Source organism: Procambarus clarkii, chromosome 57 (genome assembly GCF_040958095.1).
Source record: "Procambarus clarkii isolate CNS0578487 chromosome 57, FALCON_Pclarkii_2.0, whole genome shotgun sequence".
In the NCBI taxonomy this organism is placed as follows: Eukaryota; Metazoa; Arthropoda; class Malacostraca; order Decapoda; family Cambaridae; genus Procambarus; species Procambarus clarkii.
In genome coordinates this window covers 14,715,429-14,739,052 of record NC_091206.1, presented here as the reverse complement: position 1 = coordinate 14,739,052, position 23,624 = coordinate 14,715,429, and the positions used below count along the sequence as shown (strand labels likewise).

At 36.2% G+C, this 23,624-nt stretch overlaps 2 protein-coding genes across 3 annotated transcripts; one reads left to right on the top strand and one right to left on the bottom strand.

Annotated features, from left to right (window-relative positions):
* Positions 1-3,179: 3,179 nt before the first annotated feature.
* Positions 3,180-9,459, top strand: LOC123745025 (putative nuclease HARBI1). Of its 2 annotated transcripts, XM_045725274.2 has the most exons (4): positions 3,181-3,898; positions 5,806-5,910; positions 7,336-7,447; positions 8,169-9,459. In XM_045725274.2, exons 1-4 carry the CDS (start codon positions 3,774-3,776, stop codon positions 9,099-9,101), a joined length of 1,275 nt encoding a protein of 424 aa, XP_045581230.2. In that variant the 5' UTR covers positions 3,181-3,773; the 3' UTR covers positions 9,102-9,459. The 2 variants fall into 2 exon arrangements, with proteins under 2 accessions (XP_045581231.2, XP_045581230.2); XM_045725275.2 differs by lacking the exon at positions 5,806-5,910 and having other exon boundaries at positions 3,180-3,898.
* Positions 9,460-11,036: 1,577 nt separating this feature from the next.
* On the bottom strand, positions 11,037-23,296 carry LOC123745026 (uncharacterized). The gene is made up of 4 exons (XM_045725276.2): positions 22,979-23,296; positions 19,746-19,808; positions 14,622-14,881; positions 11,037-12,021 (listed from the first exon to the last, which is right to left on the bottom strand). The coding sequence occupies exons 1-4, from the start codon at positions 23,094-23,096 to the stop codon at positions 11,530-11,532; spliced, it is 933 nt and encodes a 310-aa protein (XP_045581232.2). The 5' UTR covers positions 23,097-23,296; the 3' UTR covers positions 11,037-11,529.
* Between the last annotated feature and the right edge of the window lie 328 nt (positions 23,297-23,624).

Below are 23,624 nucleotides of genomic sequence, written 5' to 3'. Positions count from 1 at the left end.
GAGTAAGTGGGTTAGCACTGAAAGTTGTGTCATCAGCAAATAGGATTGGCTTCAAGTGTTGAGTGATATTAGGAAGATCACAATATAAATGAAAAGGTAGAGTAAACCAAGACTACTACCCTGTGGAACATCAATGTTCATTGAAAGAGGGGGAGGGTTTGAATCATTCACAAGATATATAACAGTGCTTATCAATGAGGTAAGATTAGAAGTACTGAAAGGAGTGACCTCTGACACCACAGTGTTGCAGTTTGAGAAGTTTATTGTGGTTATTAATAATGATAATAATAATAATATTATGCAGAGAAATCACATTAACATAATACAGTATATCAATTCTTTTCCATGTCGTGGCGCAGTTAACTAAAGTGTGCATTGGGGATACCCAACCCATAGGTTCGAACCCCTCATCACAGCTCCTGTGGATTTGTTCAATATTATAATTATTATTATTATTATTATTATTATTATTAATTTTTGTTCAGAAGAATGTGAGTACAAAGAACATAAGTGTAATGTACAATTGCAGGGACAAGAGTTACACATACTAATGAAGCCACTATTATGCAAAGTGTTTCAGACAAAACTTTGAATTTTGGTAAAAAATTATCTAATGGTACAAACATGGGGTAAACAATACTAAAAGAGAAGTACAGTACTGTACACTAATAAACTTGAGAAAGTTCGACAAAAACATCAAATGAATACAATAAAATGGTGATACAGTACTTAATGATGACAGGCATAAATTATTACATTATGAAGTCTGTAGCTCTAGCAACAGTACAGTAGTTAATTTAATAACAGAATGGAATTACTAAGATTTAATTTAGAAAAGCAACTGAAACATAATATAGAGTATAATAGAATAATTTAAATTAATGGGGCCACCGCTTAAAAAATAAACATGGATAAAAAGGGACATGAGTACTGTAATCAATTTAGTAAATTAAATGCAATAATTAGATGACAATAAGAAAGGACATAAGTCACAGCACATAAAGTTTAAGACAGAATAAAAATGAGTAAAATTAGTTATATGATATTACTTACTGTACTGTACTCGCCTTATTGTGCTTGCGAGGGGTTGAGCTCTGGCTCTTTGGTCCCGCCTCTCAACTGTCAATCAACTGGTGTACAGATTCCTGAGCCTACTGGGCTCTATCATATCTACATTTGAAACTGTGTATGGAGTCAGCCCCCACCACATCACTGTATATGGATAATAATTAATACATAATTAATATGGAATAATAAAAAATAATATGGATACAGGAACTGTGTATGATAATAATTACAAGATATTAAGTAAATATTTCTTAGTGTCTCTTAAACTGGTTGGGAAACGGACAACTATTAATTACATTTGGGAGGTCATTCCACAATTTAGGACCCTTGATTTGCATTGCATTTCTGCTTTGATTGCATCTCACTCTAGGAATATCAGAGATATTTATTTCTTGTGTGGTGACCATGAGTTCTATCACAGCCCTCTAGGAAATGCTTAAGGTCAGGATTGGTATTGTGGTTCAGAGTTTTATAGATACAGTATAGGGAATACTTGAGAATATGTGCAGAAACTTAATATTTAACATGATCAAAGGTTTCAGTAATGGAGCCGAGTGGTGTCAGGGATTGGAATTTGTTATTGTTCTAATTGCTGATTTTTGTTGAGTAATAAGGGGTCGGAGGTAAATAACGGTGATAGATCCCCCAGGCACAGATACCATAGGTGAGATATGGATAAATGAGTGAATAATACAGAGTAACTAGGGCAGAACGAGGAACATAGTACAGTATCTGACTTTGGAGAGAATGCCTTCAGTTTATTTTTATTGTTTTTAGTTACTGTATATACAGTATTGTATATGGCAATTGAAATCAAAATCAAAATGGAAAATATTATCAAGGCAAATGGGAGGACCGTTAACAAGCCACAGGCTTCCTGTCCTCATCGAGGCCACTAGTGATAGTGGCCCTCAGGTAAATCAGATAAATTTAGTTTGTTGTCACATTGAACACCAAGGAACTTCCCATCTGTTCTACTCATTAATTTGGTATTGTTTATTCTTAAATTAGTTTGATCATTGGACTTGTTAGCAAGCATATGAAGTGTCTTATCGATGTTAATGGCAAGTTTATTAGCAGTCAACCAGAAATGGACTTTATTTAGACACGGTATTCACCGTGTCTTTAGAATAAATAGGTTAGTATGGAAGAAAATGAAGGTTGTGACATCAGCAAATAGAATTGGCTTCAAGTGTTGCATGGTATTAGGAATATCATTGATGTATATGAGAAAGAGGCGGGGGCCAAGTATGCTACCCTGCAGAACGCCAATGTTAATTGGCAGAGTGGGAGAAGTGACATCGTTCACTGAAACATTCTGCTGCCTGTCACTGAGGTAAGATTGCAAGTACTGAATGGGAGCCAGTTAGTGGGAGTGAGCTGTCCCGGGCGGGACATAATTGTTGGGAGCGTTTCCCATCACCTAATGCCCCTATCCACCAAGCAGTAAATAGGCACCCAGGAGTCAGCTTGTTAGGAGATTGCATCCTGGGGCGAGGTCAGTTAATTCGACCCTGGAGGGACCTCGATATAAGCCTAATGTGCTGCATGTATAAACGGGTTGCCTGTCCCCCGACACAATGAATTATAGTATTATTAATTATAGCAGAGCCTAAGCTTAGTAGCAACAACACCCATATGTCTGCTGATTTGCTTGATCTGATCTGCTGATATGGTTATAATAACGATAAATATATGGGTCTTTTAGTTTTGTATGTTGGGTAATGATAAACGGAATAGTTAATACAACATAATGCAACTATCCAGTTACAAGGAATGTATATTCCTGGTAGCTGGAATATCCACCTCTAACTTGCGTAATAGTGGCTTTAGGCATTGTATGTACTAGCTCTATCTATAAACCCATAAACTTTTTGTATCTCACCTTGTATGCATGAACTTTACCTAAATAAATATTTGATTTGATGTCTGCCCGAAACGCTACGCGTACTAGTGGCTTTACAAGATTGCAATTATTACTATCCTATGTATCCTCACAATCCCAATGTACCTTCTTGTATATATATAAATAAATAAATAAAAAGATTGATATTTCCGAAATATCACTAACCAAAGAAAACGGACATGTTGACTTGGATGTACAAGCGAGCGTTTAACAATCATAACATTGTCCGTTTCAGTCGTCGCCTTCGACTGTCTGATTGCTGATCCCTCGATCTTCGTCGCCCCTCAACCAATAACAACAGGCTCCAGAAGATTTCAGTTAACAAGAAGGGAAACCCCAAATGCTAAACTGCATGTGTTGCAAAGAAAATCCTGTACGGCAAAATTTTCACCTGGTCCGACTCTATTAAACTTCCGCATAATCACCAAGCTGCACAAAACGAAGCTGCCATTAGGTCTCGTAGAGGATGCAAGCTGCCCGTGTGGTCAAGAAGATAAGGTTTTAGTCAAGCTGCACATATCAAAGGACAAGCATTATAATCAAGGGGAAACGTTAAAGTATACTGCATGCATTTAAATCAGAAGTGCACTGCCCAAACTAATATACTGTATTGTAGAGAGGAAGTCTAGTAAGGCATATCGAAAAACTCTAGCTGACAGCGAAGCTCAGTTCAGTCACTCATCCGTGTGATACCCATCTACAGACTGTAATAAGGGAAAACAAACCAAGAATCGAGCAATAAACGGGGAAATAAAAATTCTGTATATATCAAACAGTATCGGTTAATAATTAAGAAACAATGACTTCAAGACACACAAGTGATTTGCTCTTTACATTTCTCCTTGCTGAAGAATTAGATGCTGTTGACAGTGCCTATGATGCACTAAAGTATCACAAGCTAAGTAAAAATAATCTCTGCGCAAGGTATGTTTAGATTCCGTTCTTTCTATTGGTAACAAGTCATCTTCTCAGACTTCCAAGTCAGCCCATATGAAATTGTCACATTCATACCACCTCATCACATTTATTATTGTAATAACTAGGCAATGCATATATATACAGTATCAAGATAAAAGTAAAAAATATGTAAAATTTTATGTAAAGCTATACTCACATTGTTAGGTAAGGCTGGGTTATATGAGACTTATTTTGCCTAGGCTATTCTGGTTTATTGTTGCATAGAGGTATAATTATCATATAATAAATGTAGGAAGAGTTGAGGTATAACTCTTCATGCATCTTCTATATTTGTAGTTTTTATACTATTGTTTCCCTCTACAATACCATCCTAAGGTGAGTGGCACCTTCAAAATTTTAATCTTCATACAGTGAATGAATCTAAATAATGGACCAGTTTTGTTACTGAATTGCCAAGCCCAAATTCAGATTTTTTCAAAGTTTAGTTCCAGATATTGGACGGGTTGCAGTGGAATCCAATCATAAAGTGTATTTTATAATTTTACACTCAAAAGTTCATATTTTTATATTATTGGAATGTGTAAACATGCAAAATATGTATTCAGTCATTTTCACTAAGAAAACCTTCCAAAATGTCAAAAATAATAAAAATGTATCATTTAATAAATTTCAGTTACGGAAAATACAGATGAGAGAGACTTCGATATACTGTAGTCCTTTTTTTTTTTAAGCCAAGTATCAACTTTGATACTAATTCACTGAGTACTAATGAAAACACTCATATGCTGAGTATCATTATTGATCCTTCTGCATTGATTATTATTATATAGCCTCTTGCACTGGTTATTAGTAATTGTGCACAAGTATTGAGATTACTCTTCCCAAATCTGAGCGGGCACTAAGGTCATTTGCCAAGTGCAGCTGACAACAAAGAGACTTGAGTATAGAACTGCACGAGACCCAATTCCTGAAAGAGTGGAAGCAAACAGGCAGTCATTGAAAGGCAATGACTTTCATTTTCCATCCCCAAAAGGAATATAAAAGGCGGTGCAAATGAAGCCATAGTGGAGTTCATCAACACCTCCAGTTCCAAGTGTCTAAACACCAGATGGGGTGTCCCCATCTGGTGTTCAGACACTTGGTTTCCCCTGAAACAAATGTGGTAGGTGGGGCGAATGAGCTCACACTAGTTACAAGAGAGTTAATCATTTACATAGTTGGGGACATTCATTACATGGATTTTGAGGCTTTGGTCATTTTTTTTTAACCCAACTGGTTTGTTTTGACTCACTGACTTTCTGGATGCCTTCCCTGGTAAGGTAGCAAAATGTCACCCCTCTCTGCACCTCTGAGGGAGGCCAGGTTCTGGCTCTGGTCCCTGGAAGGCCTAAGAATGCCACGGCTGATGCAACCTAGTTGATGGGAACTACCTCAGTGTATAGGTTCAGGAAGCCACAAGAGGCTTCCCACAGAAAACCAGTATTGAATACTGTATAATGAAATGCCAATCATTGAGTGAGCCCAAGTGGTTTCATAATGCTTCAGGGAGTCACCAGGGCTTACCCAGAAATTGGCATTTAATTATATTCAATACAGTATTGGGTTTTTACTTCTCTCCCTGGTTCTCCTCATCAATCACCTGTGTTATCACGTAAGTCATGCTTGACTTTGCCTTGAGTTGTACTGTATATGAGTAATGTACTGCACTCAATAGACCGCCTTCCTCCCCACCTCTATCATCACCAACAATTCCTTGTGTGATTGAACCACATATACTGTAGTTTCATTTTATTTCACCAATTAGTTTTTACATGATATTGTGTCATGTGTAAAATTTGCTCTAGTAATTTCTTCACTATCATCTTCTGTTTGCTTAGTTGCTGGAAATGGTGTAACTTATTTTATTTTTATAGGCCTATCAAGAGACAAAAGTTATCACATGCAGACCCTGTTCAGCATTTTGGTGAAGGTCAGATTGTCATCAAAACAGAGGAATCAGAGAGCAGGAGACGCAGAAAGTATGTTTATTAATGTGGTGACATAATAGTTTCGTAATTTATTTAAGTGATAAGATATGGAGTCTCTAATAACCATTTTTATTCTTTACCCATAATATTTTGTATTATGCGCTCGACAATTTTATTAGTTTTACACTATTCAGTGTAACATTTAAAATAGTAATGTTAAGGTTGATATCTAATGAATAATTTTTTTGGGTATTGCTGTATTAAGTTTGACATTCAATCAATTTCAGTGTTTCTCATGTGTGTACATTGGCATAGGTGGTGATCATGAATTGATGAAAGTGCTGTTATTTATAAGTGGCAACACATTAACTCACTAGACAAAATCCTTCTCGGAGCATGGGCTTCCTTTCCCTAACACAACTACTGTACTAGATATGATCACTGGTGGGCAACAGTTGAATAATTTTGAATAATTAAACTTCCTAGAGTACTCGACTATTTTCATTCATCTAATTTTAATGAACTAATTAATGTTTGTTAGGTGAAACTACCTGTTATAAATATATCTAATGTATTCATTTACTTTTCCAGCTATATATTGTTGTCTTTCATTAGATGAGATTTTTTAATTTATTGGATATTATTTTAGTCTTTAAGGTCAATTTTTAATCATACCCTCATATGGTACATGCTTCATTCAACTTGGTTTAAATGAAATGTAGCAATTTATTTTACCCCTTTCTTTCAGTTGACTGATTTGAAAATGTGTTACAGCACTACCAAGCAATATTTTAGTGAAATGGTGTCCATGGCACTTTTTTTTTCAGGGTATCGCCATATAATCTAGTGGCAGATTAACATTCTTGTGATTGTTAATCACAAAGAATGTTAATCACAATCTTTTGTTTACCAAAAGATCATTAAAAAAAATTGTGTCACAATGTAGGACAAACAAGAAATGCTCCTTTGTCCATTGGGTAATAAACACAGGTAATTCAGAATAGAGGTTGAAAATATCTTAAAGGATAATGGGAAACCCTTCCACAAGTTACCAGCTTTCTGTTAGTTATATATGGTGGGTTTGAGATAAATTAACTTGTAAACAAATGTGAATGTTTATGAATTAATGGTCAATATTTCTAAATTGTGCATTTAAAGCAATTTTTCTGAGGGTTCTGACAAAAATCTACTTTATTTTCACCAGTTTTTTTCCAATTTGATAACATTGGTTATCAAATTCATGTATTGGTAATGTAGCACCAGTCATTTACTGAGTTAGGTCAAAACCTTTTTCACACTAGTGTAGAAATAGCCCACATTAAATTTCCATGTGCAGAACCAGGAATCTGCTGAATAATATATATTGGTACAGGTATACCCAGTACTGTATTACAGTATGTATATAGCATAAGGAATATACTGTACAGTATATTCAGGAGTGTTTATATTTTATTTATTTGCTGTACTGTATTTTAGGGGCAGTCGCAGTGCTGAAAATTATTTGCAGAAAGGGGGCATGATGGCCTTCTACAACTACAACTTGAGTGACTTTCGTGTTCATTTTGGGATGACACGACCACAAGTTGAGGTTTGTTCTTTAGAAGCATTTTGTTTATTGGAATCATGATTGGCTACCCTGAGCTATAGACTTTGATTCATTCAAATAACTATCAACAATTAGACATCTGATGATATTCAAAGACCTACAGAACCCAAAGACCAGAAGCTGGGATTCTCTCAGAGGCAGGGGATGCTTTGGGCGTCTGAAAACACCCTACATTAAGACAAACTGCACAAAAAGCTATAACGTACTTTTAAAGCATCCTGTTCTTGCTACAAAAGAGTGAAAGCATTTGTAAACATGTCAGCAGATAGTTACAATGGTAACTACCCTGCACCAACACCATATTTACCACCAGGTGGCAACCTAAGTCATAAGGCTTGATGGACAGCTATAGACTCACTTCCAAGCTGGATTCCTTTGTCAACAGAGGGCTATCTGGGGTTCACATACATAATAGCCAGTTAAGCACAAATAATTCTTTGACAAATATTTTGTGTTTTTTAAGATCTTAATCACTCAAAGACTGCTGAAATAACAAGATAAAATTCTACATGGGCCACCCCTTCTAGAGGTGTTACAAGAGGGAACACAGACCGGAGATATACTGTACTCAAAATGTGTTTTCATTGTTTTTATTGCTCTTTATGTATTGTTGTATATGCTGCTGCTTTTCTGTCTTGTATAATACAGTATTTCTAGTGTTAACAGATTATTTTAATGCTGATTGCTCAGTATTTTGTTGCAGGAGCTGTTCACAGAACTTCAGCCTCACTATCGATACGAGAGAGGAACAAAGTTGCCCCTTGAGAATGTTGTGCTAGCAAGTTTATGGGTATTATCCAGCCAAGAGTCATACAGAATTATAGCAGAGAGATTCCAGACCAGCAAATCTGTCATTTGTACTTCTCTGCATCATTTCTGTAACCTTGTGTCAGGAAACCTGGAGAACAGAATAAGTTGGCCATGTGAATCTGCTTTGGCAAATACTGTCAAGGGCTTTGAGGAAGCTGGTTTTCCAGGCACCATTGGAGCAATAGATGCTTGTCATATTGCCATAAACAAACCCAAGGATGTTGAGGAGCCTGAGGCATACATGAATGACAAAAATGTCTTTTGTACTACATTATTAGCTGTGTGTGACAATGAACATAAATTTACATATGTTAATGTTGGACATCCTGGAACTTTGTGTGATGCTAACGTTTTTAGGAGATGTGAATTATTTCAAGCATTCAATGATGATCCTCATTCTTTATTGCCTTTAGAATTTCAATTAGGAAATGATATTTATCCCTACCATATAATTTCTGATGTTGGATTTCCCCTTTCAGTGTATGTTATGACTCCTTATGAAGATAATGGTTACTTGACAGCTAGAGAAATTAATTACAATAAAAGACATTTATCAGCTATGATGATAATTTCTAGATCAATTTGCTTGCTAAAGAGTAGATTTAGCCGCCTAAAACTCTTACTAATGCAACATCTTGCACAATGTAGTGTTGCTATTAAAGCTTGTTGTATTCTACATAATATATGCATGGAAAATGGTGATTTGGAAGCATTAGACATTGATGAGGATGATATACCTCCTCCACCTACTGAAACATGCACCGACTTTCAGCCTTGCATTGTTGGGGAAGGAAAACGTAATGCAATTGCAGACTCATTTTTGTAATTTTAAGTTTTGTAAATTATTTATTTAGAAATAAACTTTCATGCCAGGAATGGCATATTCGCTTCGGTTGCTAGGTAAAATTTTAAGATAAGGTCTATGGTGTACATAGAGCTTGTCTCTTGTTTTCATAGTACAATTGCTCAAAATGTTTCCCTCCTCTTGGTTCTTTTGGCCTTGTCATATTCCAAACTGTTATGAATGACAATGAAAATTTTCATATTGCTCTTTATATTTTATAGCAACAAAGCATATTTGTATCATAGTAAATTCTTATAATGCATAACAAGGGAAATATAAATTATGCTACTTACAGTACTGTATTCCAAAATTTTTTACAATATAAATTTAATGGAATTTTTTTAAACTATTATACCCTGTTGTAAAATAAGGGTTACTATGGGACCCAACCAATAATTACATAACATTTGGATTTCTGAGACATTGTCGTTTGGCTATTGTAACATTTCTGGATTTGTCTTGCACAATGCATAAATTTATACTACAATGATTTGTTGTAAGCATAAATAATAATGAAGGTGAAGGAAAGACCCACTACATGTGAGTGCATTATTAAACCAAATTTTTGAAAGAACCTGCATCTTTCATCAAGATAATACTGTATTGAACAAAGATTCAAAGTGCTTGCATTTATGTCTGGCAGGCACCTCGGCTGGTATCCATCATTAATGTCATGCTTCCCAGGGGTTCCCCGATGTATGCCGAAACTTCTGATGAATGATCAAATGTCTTGGTTTTTTGAACTGGAAAGGGGTATACCTTGAGGTGTTTTCGAGGCTTAGCATCCCCGCGGCCCAGTCGTCGACCAGGCCTCCTGGTCGACGACTATAGCAGGAACATCCCCAATTTGAACACCACAAGGTCTGTGCTTATATGAATGAATGAAATAGTTAATTTAACTGCAAAATTATTCTTGATGAAGTTAATCGGATTTACTAAAAGATTTGTTGCCCTTCGCCGTTTCTTGGAGACCTACGAGAAGTGGTAATTATAGATTCTATTTCTTATATTTAAGCTGTTTACAATTTTATTATTAAAATCCATTCTGTGATCCCAAAAATCGTTGGTAATGGCATTCATATCAAATTTTGATATGGCTTTTTTTGTCATCACCTTTTTCAATAACCCGCAACCAGTCTCTCCAACACATGATAAATTGCAATCATTTCAATTAATCATAAACACCATTACCTATATTATTATAACCATTATCAATGTTACCATTGCTACCTATACCCCCATTTCCTTTAATATCTACACTAACACCAATCCTGATATCATCACCACCATCAAACTTATTAACATCATTCTCATCAATATTATTACCATTACTCTTGTTACAGTATTATTATTGTTATATCATTTGTTATGACAAAGTTTTCCCCTAATTGATTAGGTGTAATCTTAATCACATTAAACCCGTCTCCTGAAGCCCTCATCAAAAGGATATCAACAGTATTTGCTTAATTACCTAATATAAGAACTGCCTTTAGAGACTTGTGTAAGGAATCATTCAGAACCTTGTATACTGCATGTCAGGCCATCCTGGAGCACGTAGCTTCAACATGGAGTCCATACCTAGCCAAACAAGATGAAACTAGAGAAAGTTCAGTTATGCCCCTCAGACATGTCCCAGAGCTGAGAGGTATGATGAGTTACAAGGAAAGCATACTGGAATGGATCCTCATGTGATGAAGTCAAGGAGAGTTAAGGAAGACAGGATTACCACCTTTAAAATTATCAGACAAATTTGACACATTAAACTGCCCTTTGTCTTTCTTCCCTCGTGGTTGGTGCCCTGACATTAGTTAAAAAATCAAGGACTACCCTTGTGTTGTAAAGGAATTTATTTATATATACTTTTCATCCTGTTGTAAAATAATAATTCTCTTAATGTAATAGTAAAATGTATACAAGTAAGTATTCAGCATTTTATTATAAAACAATACACTAGTCTTAACTAGGTGATGGAAGTCAATTTCTCAATTTCATATATTTTAAATTGACAGTAATGAACCACAGTAGGCAACATAAGATGAAGTTTTGGCTTAAAATGTCAGCTGCATACCTGACAAAAACTGTCTTTTTTACGTTTTAGTATACTATATAAAATTAGAAAAAGAACAAATACTAGTGTTTTTACCTGAAAAATAATCATTGAATGACATATGCACACACAAATTACTTTTCACAAAACAGGAAAATTAACCAGTCATTTGTAATCAAAGGGGCTTTCATAATCACACTTTCATGCAGGATTAAAATTCAGTCCTAAAAATTACAGTTGGTTACCTACTGTATATTAGTATGAGCAGTAAATGCCACTCGGGTGCTGAACAATCATAAATGCTCTTATGACCGACAGCAGATAATGTAGATCTCTGGACAAATTTATACAGTACTTCATCTTTCATCGATTAATTTCTTCCAAAATTAAATCCTGTTTTTTAATGATTTCTAACTGTATATTTGCTATACTTTGAAGTTCTTTTCCTATTTTTTGTAGTGCTCTAAGTTTCATTCTTTCTCTCTTCTCTTTTCTCCTCCTATATTCTTCCTCCTTTGCTTCTCTATCTTTCACTTCCTGAAAATATTGTTCTATTAAGTGTTGTCTTTTTTCTCCTCTTTCAGTCTGACACTCAAGACTGACTGAGGTAGAATCAAAATTTTTTCTTTTAATTTCTGGTAGCATATTGGTGGAGGATGCCGACTGAGGCAAAGCAGGTGAGTACGCTAAGGGAGGAGTAGACGACAGTTCTGGGGAAGCCAAAGTTTTGACGATGACAGTTGGTGTTGAAGGCAAATGGTGGCCGACTTTGGTTGTCTGGAGCTTTATAATGGGCATAGATAAACCAGCAGGCCCGGTTGAAACATATGTTGGTCCTAAAAGATCATCCAGAGGCTGTAGAATAGGAAACAATAACTTTACTATATGTATGCATGAGCAATTCATAGAAATGTCAACACAAAATTACTTATGCATTTATATGAATACAGGCAGACCAAATATTGTATAATATTGCACAACACAGCTTCATTGTCACTATTTTAAATCCCTCTTTTGAAATAAAAAAATTTACATTACACTGATCAAAAGCACCAGGCTACTGCACATCTGGGATGGGGATGTCCTTTAATTACTGTCTGTTTGTGCATTATGGAATCTATTAGATTTCTGCTGCTCCCCAGCTTTGTATTTTGTATTATTCTATTACACAAACCTACAGATGCAACAGTTAAAGAATTCACAGTACAAACCGAAAAATCTTGAAAAATGTCTTCTTTACAGACTTAACTACCCAGTTAAGATGAAGCACAACAGAATAATATTGTAACAAAACAAAACCAGAAATTACAAACGCAGGTCAGTGATTGCCTTACACTGACAAGTTTACCTTCGACCAACAGATAACAGAGCCAACCAGAAACAGAAATTCTCTTCTATTAATTTTAATGAACAATGGAGAAGTATTGGCTTGGCAAAAGGGTATTAGATGAGTGGAACTGTGTTGCTGGCCAACACAAGAGGAAAATGGTATAATTTTAAAAATAGACTTGAAAGATACATGTGGAAAGGGGTTGAATCTAGGTGGGCACTAACGAGAATGGGTCAACTAGACAGATGGAAAGTCAATGAATGAGGTCAAAGAAAAAAAAAAAGACATGGAAGAATTAGATGCAGCAAAAACAGTAGAGCCAGATCCAGATAATCATCATGGCTGTTTAAAGAGATTACATGGGTACCATACTTTGTAATCTGTTAACTGGAGAACTCAACAAATCTGGAAAATGACAGTATTTAAGAAAACAGACAAAGAACTAAACTATGGATCACTATCACTAACAGGCATTCATTGCTAAGTACTGGAAAAAGTAATTGACAAAATAATATAGCACCAAGTGAGGATAAACTTTTGTAATGGAAGGGCAACACCATTTTCAAATGGGGGAAATCATGCTTGACAAACTTGAGATTTCTATGGCAGGGTTACCAAGATACTGTTTCTAACAGGGAAGGTATAAGCTGGAAAAGCAAGGTGGGATACATGGAAAAAACTGAATTGAGTAAGGCAGTTCCTGAAGAACAGGAATCAAATTGTCACTGTCAGGTTGGAGATTGCATGCGGGGTCCCTTAGACTCAGTTCTAGGCTCACTGTTGTTTGCAATCTAAGTAAGGTTGTACATGTCAATATTTGCAAATATTGCAAATCTAATAAGTTAAAACTGAGGAGTATTGTGAGAATAGGAAGACCTCAACAAACCCAACTTAAGGAATGGACTAACAAATGGATATTACAGCTCAACTCAAACAAGTGTAAGATAGTGAAGATGGGAAAGGAAGATAGGATACCAGATTAAACCTAACCTATATGGGAAAAGCAACTAAAAGAATCTGAAGGATAGACATGGAAATGCATATAATTCTAGCACCAACACTATAGACACAGAAAAAGGAAAACATAAGAATGGCATTTCAAAATCAAAACAAGAACTTCCATCAAAATAATTTGCACAGCCTGTGTGAAGCCAGTATTAAAATCTGCATTTCTAGCAAGGAATACCTTGTAAGGCACGAAAACAACAACTATGGTACGTACATTTGCAATAAGACTAGTGCCTGAGCTAAGAGGACAGGATAATGGAATTGTAATTAATCAACCCTAAAGAAGATTCAACTACATACAAAATACTTAGCTGAATAGACAATGTAGACATAGACAGTCTACAATGAATCGAGAGTACTGTATACTGTATAGGACAAATACAGCTTAATGGTGGAAGCTGAAAACAAGTGAATTGAAACAAAGAAATATTTGTACCTTTGCACCGGTGGTCAACAAACGGAATGTAACAAAAAGTTGGTCACATCTATGTACAACTTTAAGAGCAAATTACAGTACAGAACTTGAACATCAAGAGATTTAAAAAAGTATCGGGTACAAAAATTTAAACTTGGGCATCAAAAGCTAGACCTTGTTGACCAAACCACACACTAGACACACTAGAAAGTAAAGGTACGATGAGGTTTCAGTCCGTCCTGGACCATTCTCAAGTCGATTGTGAATGGCAATCACAATCGATTTGAGAATGGTCCAGGACGGACCGAAACATCATCGTCCCTTCACTTTCTAGCGTGTGGTTTGGTCAACATATTTCAGCCACATTATTGTGACTCCTTATCTGTAGCTAGACTTTACTTCTTCAACTCTACAATATTGACAATACTGCACTCATGTTTTCTGTAATTCAGAGTGAAAACTTATGCCTGAGAATATACTTTTTTATGTTTTTAGGGTAAGAGTTGGAAATGTTTTTTTTTTACCAGGCAGAACAAAACCTAAATTATATTTACGTGGTATCAATGTGTGCATTATTTTCCAGGAGGTTATCTCTTGGAAAATAATATATAGAGGGCTCTGTGTATTTAATGTGCTTGTGAATCCATGCATGTGTATACAAAAGCAGATAAAATGACTAATTTATTAATTAACATACAGTACCTGAAAATAGTCCCAAGTTCTCTTTCCAATTCCAATGCCACCAACTTTATGTCTATCTTTAATTCTCTTATAGGTTGTAACGAGACTGTTCCATTTACTTCGAATCTTTTCCACAGAGAAATTATAAGAGTAAGACCTCAGTTCATCCTGTATCTCCATATATACCAGGTTTCTTTCTTGTCTTGAAGAACAAAATTTTTCATAACGGTCCCGAACGCATTCAATGAGTAGAAGGGTGGCATTGTGATTGAAGTCATCTTCTGTAAATAAATAATGACAATAAATAATTTCAATGTACTGTATTGTACAACAAAAATATTAAAGTACAGTATCTATAAATCTTCACTCTACCTTTTCTGTCTTCATTTCTCACTTTTTCTGATCTTAAATTTTAGTACACATATTGATCAAAATGGGGCTGCGTACAAAATGTTATGCCTGCAAGGTACGTTTTTTAACAAGCATGACTGCTCATATTTCTTCCAGGTATATTTCAAACTAATCACAATAATCACAAATCAAAAGTATTGATAAACTGGAAAATATGCAAAATGAAGCACTCAGAATTATACTTGGCTGTCCTATAACTACCAGTTCTCAATATGTGGAAAGAATTAAATATACTTAGCATTCGAGATAGAATATTTGAAATCAATCTTATGATGGGACTAAAGCTTCTACATAACAAAAATAACATTGTGTCAGTTGAACTATTAGAACACATGCGAAATGGAACCAGCGAGTCTGAATGGACTCAAAGAACAGCCACTCATATTAAAATGATGGGACTGCACGATGTATATACAGATAGAGTACAGCACTTCCTTCCACCCTGGCAGATAGTGCCTTTTGACATCCTGACCCCTGCATACCCCACCAAGAAACTAATCACAAACAACCCTCATGCTCAGCTTGCTGCTAAATTAAGCACCATAGAACACATTCACAATATACAAACTGAAAACAACATTGCACAGACCATATACACTGATGGATCACTCAATACAGCTACAGGAAGGGCAGGAAGTGCTGTTATTGCTCATCAGCCAGATAGAAGCACAATTCAAAGGAATATAAGAATTAGTAACGGGGCATCCACAATGCAAGCTGAGTTGGTAGCAATACTGGTAGCACTCGAAATTATTGACAACACTGAAGTTGACAGCTTAATTATTTCCGACTCCTTTTCCTCACTACTAACAATAAACCGTTTGCAATCAAGTAATCTATGTCTGGCTTGTCTCAGAAGCCAGACATAGATATATAAGCATACTTAACATGAGGGGTAAATATAAAAATGTTGTGGATTCCTTCTCACACTGCCTTGCAGGAACATGATAAATTTGACGCCCTTGCTAAAGACAGTACAGTACTGAACGGAATCTTGAGTTATCAAATACGTCCCTTAAAAGTGTCATTAGACAAGAACTCCTGGATGGTTTTGAAGTAGAACAGTGCAAACTGGAACTAACAGGTCCATTGTTTATCACAATGAAATATTTGAAGTAAAACATGTGTATGGGGCAAGTAACACAGTCAGTAGACTAACAGAAGTTGTCACAGCTCGAATAAGACTTGGCTACAAGTATCTCTGGAAATTCTGCTTGTATAAGGATCTAGATGAAGTAAAGTGTAAAGTGTGTGGACACTGGGGGACACACTTGAACTACAATCTTGGATTGTAGTCAAATTGAGCCATTTAGAGATGAATCTAAGCTCACACTGTATATGGCAACCTATCTTATTACCAAGGATAAAATACCTGAAATCCTTGCAGGCATGCGGCGCGACTCGTGTGACGTCATGCTTGTTTGCTCGTTTTCTCTTGGGGAGTTCTGTCCACTCGTTTATCGATTTTCATTGTTAACCAGAATAGGGGTTTGTTTTGTGGTGCTTACCTTTCTGGGTGCCTGTCCCAGTCGATGGCAGATATAGAATGCTCCAAAACACATGTGTGTTTTGGAGCATTCTGCCCCCATGCCTCTGCGAGGGGGCAGGTTCTGGCTCGTGGTCTGAACTGGCCCGGTAGGTTAGAACTCCACCCACATCAACTGATGCAAAATAGTTAGGGTATCCATATCAGCCATGGATAGCTCCGGGGAGCCGTAGGGGCTCCCCTCAGAAAAGCACACCAACAAAATAGTAGTAGTAGTGCACCTATGTATGTGGTTTTAGATACCATTTTCCTGGAACATAACTGATGTATTATATGAGGCACCAATCTACTGTATATACAAAATAGTATATATACCATATACAATTATTGTGAAAAGTACAAGGGGATGAAGTAATTGTTGGGGATAACATACAAATCCAGTTATTGTCAAGACCTCCAAATCAAACGATCATGCCTACTGCCTTATTATAAACAAGAAAAACACAAATGTGTGATGAAATGCTGCTTTCTGGGCAGCCCATGAGGAGCTTCTCTTAGTCCTCTGTACGAGTCATCCAACCAAGCCAGGCTCTGAGCGATTGATCCCCAGAATGACACATGCTGAGTAACCTTGCAAATCATGTTGTTTTCCAAATAAACAGGATAGAGAGCTCAGTGGAGAGCATGCTTCAATCCAGTACACAATAACCACTTGCTGTAACAACAAAAGACCATATGGCATGATTGGTAAATAATCAATAGGCGACACAAATGGAAACCAAGAACCTAAATGAGCCACACATACACACATTAGAAATCCTTTTTCTCAGTGTCAGAATAATGAACACATGGAATTGCACTAAGAATTGAAATGGTGGAGGCAAGCTCCATACACATTTTCAAAGCAGACATGACAGAGCCCAAGAGACTCTGGAACCTATATGCCAGTCTATTAAGAGCTGGAAGGAAGGATCTGAAGGCTGTAACTATTCCCCAGCAGATACAAATAGGCGAGTACAAAAATCTTTCAGATGATTCTTGGCAATTTTAAAATGCCAAGAATTGTTCTGAAACTACTGAACCCCCAGAAATTGGCTACCCCAGCTGCCATCTTAAATACTGGTTGGAAAAGGTGGCCACCTCACTTTAAAACATGCCTACCCTAAATTTTTAGTAAGACATGAATTAAATGGCAGGAACAGGGAGCTACCAAGGTACTGAGTCAGAGACACTTCATTCCACTCGGTGCTCTACTGTTATTTCTGAGCAAAGCTCCCTTGTATCTTCCATTAGCCTCCCCCAGCACTACAGAACTATATGAAGCACCAATACTGTGTATAAAATTGGGGCACTTACCCAAGAAAGTTGCAAAATATGGAGACAGGGACTGAGGCAATGTCAAGATGAAGTCATCTTACCCAAGACAAAGCATTGGCGATGAGGATGTGAAGACACGGCAAATATCTGATAGCCAGTGTCCTATTAGACCTTCAAAATCCCCAGGCCCTAATATCATCAGCTGGCATAGCTGAAAAGAAAAATGTTATAGCAGCATACTCCTCAAACTGAGAGAGTGGTTTTAAGCTCTAGATCGACATAGCTTAACCACAGAGAAAAAAAATAAATGGGAGATCAGCATGAGGGTTTCATTGGGGCTGAGGTAGAGTGCTGTTGTAAGGCACACCCAAGTGGCCCCAAGTTAATGAAAGCTGGGGCTTGACAAAGCAAGGAATTTACACAAAGAAGGTAAGTGGAGGCCTTAGAAAGAGATACTGATTACAAGTACTAAAAGACAACACTTTCTAACACAGAGCAAGAAGTTTATCCACACTATTACCAGATGCAAAAGTCAAGAGGAACACTGTCTTGAGCATTTCAATCTCCACTGATAGTGACTTGGAAAGGGAAAGGGTCAGGATAAGGATTTAGAATTTCCTTATCCACTGATAGTGACACTCAAAAGAAAGGAGGACAAAAATCTAACAATATCCAAGGAGAGCAGAGATGAAAAACAGCCTGCTTGAGCTTACAAAAAGGAACAGACAAGATTAAGTCTGAAAACAAGACACACTTGAAGAATAGTCATCTAAAAGTCATAATGGTACTAGGCATAAATAAACACACCACAAACAGTGACAAATAGGAAAACAGCTGACAGAAGAGGCTTTGCAAACAGCAAATAAACACTAAAAAGACTTCCAAGCAAGCTTGTAATGGTGATAAAAGAAAGCCTGAAAAAGAGAGACCAAAAAGTATGCCCCACCTGACACAGACAAATGGCAGAAAACCTCAACAAATAAAAAGATCAGTTGAAAGAGAACCATCATTTTACTTCATTCCTCAGATTCTGAAAAAGGCAGAGATCTGAATAGGCCACTAAATAACAGGTATGAATGTTCATGGTTGCGACAGTTTAAATGCCCTCTTGGAAGCTAACAGAATGATGCTGCACTGGAAAAATAATTGGAGGAATGTTCGAAACATGTGTTCGGCGACCACATGGGTGGTACACGCACAAGGGGTGAAAGGTGGAAACTAAGTATCCAAATGGAATACACTAGGAAGTGATGTGGTGGAGGGAAGACTCTATACACAGTTTCAAAATGTAAATATAAGAGCCCAATAGGTTCAGGAATCTATACACTACACTATCAAATGAACTACGAGAAGAAATACAGAATTACGTGAACATGTTTACAGATGATGCCAAGATACTGGGGAAGACAGGAGATGCAGACACTTGTAATGCCCTTTAAATTGACCTAGATAAAATAAGTGCTTCGAGCATCAAGTGGCAAATGGAATTTTCTGTGAATAAATGCCATGTTATGGAACGTGGAATCGGAGAAAATAGACCACACACAACTTTAAATTATGTGGAAAGGAATTACAGAACTCTATTTAATAAAGAACGAGACCTAGGGGTGGTTTTGGATAGTAAGCTGTCGCCAGAGGAACACAAGAACATTGTGAGAGGAGCGTATGCGTCGCTTTCCAACTTTCCAATATTTCATCTTGGCATCATGACATGTAGAAAGCTTGGAAAGTTACACTTATTCATTTCAAAGATATTGCTCATCCAAGGAATTTTCTTGGACCACCCTTCACACGTCTGAAAGTTTCAAGTCTAAATGGAACAGGGTTTTCCAGATATTGCATAAATATAAAACATTAAAAAAAAAAAAAGAAAGAAAAAAAAAAGAAATTACTAGTGTAGATATTCAGCCAAGTTGAAGTATGTATCTTACCTCCTTCAACAGTATTGTATTCACCCACAGCTGAGAGAAACCTCCGCGTAGCATATTCTTGGTCTGAAAAGTAATATGTATAGTATAGTATCTCAAACAAAGATTAGGAGAAGAAACAGCCTTTGAAAACTGACACGTCAGGTAATTAATGACAAGAAATTTGCGACATTTTTAATAAAATATTAATATAAATACATTTTAATACTCTTAGTATTTAGTATAGAATATAATGCCTGAAGCTGAATACATCTATGTACAGTAGGTGGCAAAGACAACAAGTTAACTAGTTTAGTGGCTACCAACGACCAAGTTATTAAAGAAATAAAAAGATTAAGGCCAAACAAGTCTGCAGGGACAAAGTATTTCCCAAGGTACTTAAAGAATGTAAATAAGAACTTGGTGAATTCTTCTCTTGCATATTTAATTAATCATTTTAGTCTTTGAAGGATACAAATTTAGTGCCAATTTTAAAGAGATACTGTATATCACTTGCATCAAATTACAGTATATCAGCTGGACAATTTTGGAATTGCAAAGTCTGGATGTGAAAAAAATCCAAGTCATCATTAGTAGGAGTCTTAAACCTAAAAATCAATGTACAGTATAAATGTATGGAATAAAGCAAACAGGATTCTGGATTGTATTTATTAGTGGTCTGTGTAGTAGAGATTCATTCTCGACTCCCAATCAAGGACTCTGGGTTCAATTCCCGAGTGGGACAGAAATGTCTGGGAGCGTTTCCTTTCACCTATTTTTTTTGGCTGCTAGGCAGTTCCAAGGTTTTATAAAACATCTCTTCTTTTCTGTCCTACATTGTGTCTTGCCGAGCTTGAATGTGTTGCTCCATGTATGCACTACATTTGATCTTCTAAAGAAGTGATCTGGAGTAATATCCTCAGACTAATTCAATATTTTAAAAGTTTCGACGAGATCCACTCTGTCATTTCTGGTTTGCAGTGTTGTCAGTCCTGTGGCCCTACACTGAGCTTTAAATTTGCTCTGTATCTAGTGTTACCCAATCTCCCAATCTTTATGTACTTAATCCAAACAACTCTATCATTGTGTTCAATGCTGTCTTCTTTTATGTGCTAGCCATATGCAGTATTGTGCCTACTAATCTTTGTTAAACTACCATTCAAGCTATCACTGCAATCAATCTGAGCTACCTATGTGCTTTAATATACCTACAAATTTCTCTCATCTTTTATTTTTTTCCTTACTATGTATCTGTTATCATTTTTATAAATTTTGCTAGTATTTACCTACTTAAAATTTTCTTAGATTAAGGACCTGCCCGAAACGCTGTGCGTACTAATGGCTTTACAAGAATGTAATTACTATGTTATGTATCCTTACAATCCCAATGTACCTTCTTGTATATAAATAAAATAAATAAAATAAATAATATAAAATAAAATGTGAACCACTAGGCCTTTTGCAGTTTCTTTAAGTCATATTATGCACTTTTGCAGTTTTATAATTCATATTCATATATTAATTCACTGAATTAATTATAAGTACTTGTTAGACTGGACTGGATTAGGTTGTGTTGTGTGGATACAAGTCACACCGTACAAATAAAAGTAAACCGTAGAGCGACAAAAATCATCTCGGATCTAAGTCAACTCTCACACCAGGAAAGGCTGTGGCCACAAGAATAACACTGAAAACCAGATATGACACGGCAGATCTCACAGAAACTGTTAGAATACTGAATAAATTGGAGAATATTAATCCAGACCACTTCTTGAAAAGATCACAAGCACCACATACAAGGGTAAACAATTTCAAGTCCAGGTAAATTCAGGAAAAAACAAAGTGTTACAATGTATGACAGAAAACAGATGCTTTTTCACCCATACAGTTATAAACTCACGGAACCGCTTACCTGCTGAAGCCATAAGACATAACTCCAGTTCAAAAGATAGAAAAAATTCTCGGGAAAACGGGAGGGACCTTTGACAATCTACCAGTTTCCTGCCCCATCATAACCACTAGATTCATGGTGGCCCTTAGGTAAATACAGTTTGCCAATGAATTTTAAAATCTACCCAACCTTGCCCAAACCATCCTAGCCTATCAAAGCCTAACCTTAGCAAATACATTCTAACTATAGTGTATGTACAGTTTAGACAATCGGAAAGCGAGTTTTGTCAAATCGTCTTGTGTACATTTTAACCCTATTTTGCTTGGTTAGGTTATAAAATTTTATAATGCATTGACAAACTGTGGTACACTAACTTTTTTTACTTTTTTTAAACAGAATAACAGTGCACCCATGTGGCTAAACCACCTAAACTTGTAGTTAAGAATGTGATCAACTTTGATGTTAGTAAATGCATAAGTGAGGAGAAAGAAGTTGTTACATGTTGGGAGTCTGTGTCTAAGGGACTTTTAAATTAAAAAAGAAAAAGAAAAAATTCCTCTGGTGATGGCAGTGTATTTGTGCCACTGATAGCAGAACCATTTATAATAATAATAATAATATTTTATTCAGGAAAAGAACATAATATAGATGTACAGTTACAAACATAATGTTGGATTTATAGATAGAGCTAGTACATACAATACCTAAAGTCATTAATACGCATAGCGTTTCAGGCAAGGTGTGGGGGGGGGGGGAAGAACACTTAGACTAAAACTTAATAGTAATTGGGAGTAAAGTATAAATTGTGTTCGGGAAAGAAAAAAAAAGTGGGGGAACATGGCAGAAATCAGCAATTGTATAAGTTGGTCAACAAACAGAATTGTTTAGAAGCAAGACATGGGTTGACATTTAGGGGGTTAAGGTAGGTTACATGGAGTTAATTAGGTTAGTTCTACTCTTAAACTGGTTGAGAGAGGTACAGTCTTTGACATGATTGGGAAGGTCATTCCACATTCTGGGTCCCTTGAGTTGTAGATATCAAATAGGTATTTCATTACAATATTTCCCACCCTCTGTGGTGGAACATGTTGTAGGGTAAAGCAGTTTAGAAAAATACAAGTGGAGGACCTCGTTTAAAATATATAATCACCTTTTTAGGCACAAGTGACCCAAATCTTGACATGCTACGTCTTAAGTGTCCTTACACTAAAGACGCAGTTTTCCAGTTTCCTTAAAGTATGCTGTTTGTCTTGACTTTATAAGAAAAAATATAAATTGCTTAAGCAGGCAAATACTGGGTTTTTCATTAAGTAAATAATATATAAACTCCCGATATGCTGAAGTATGTTAATGTGTGTGTGCTTACCTTGATTTATCCTCTCCTCCTCTGCTTTGGACGCCAAGATGGTTACAGTTCGAGCCCCGTCAGACAGCTCGAATGTCTGGAAGATTTCCAAGTCGCCGTTCTTAGTGGGACTATCCATTGTGTTTCTCTTTAGCTATACAAACTTAAACTGTGGAGAACGGTGGTGTGTGGCTGGCCGGATTCACGCCTCCAAGGCGGCCTCATCCACACCTCCCGCACCACACTCACAATACACTAATCCTTCATAAATTCAAAAATTCAAAATGTTTATTCAAGTAAAAGTACATACACAGAAGATGAGTTACAAACATACTGTTGGATTTATAGATAGAGCTGCCCGAAACGCTTTGCGTAATAGTGGCTTTAGGCATTGTATGTACTAGTTCTATCTATAAATCTATCAATTTTTGTAAAACCTCTTGTATGTATGTACTTTACCTGAATAAACATTTATTTATTTATTTATTTATTTATAGCTAGTACATACAATACCTAAAGCCACTACTACGCACTGCGTTTCGGGCAAAAAATATAAACATATCAATTGTTTTTTTTAAGTTCGTTATTATGCACACACTTATACATATAGTGGGAAATTATAATGATATTGAAGCCTTAAAAAGAGATCTACATGAGCTCCACAAAT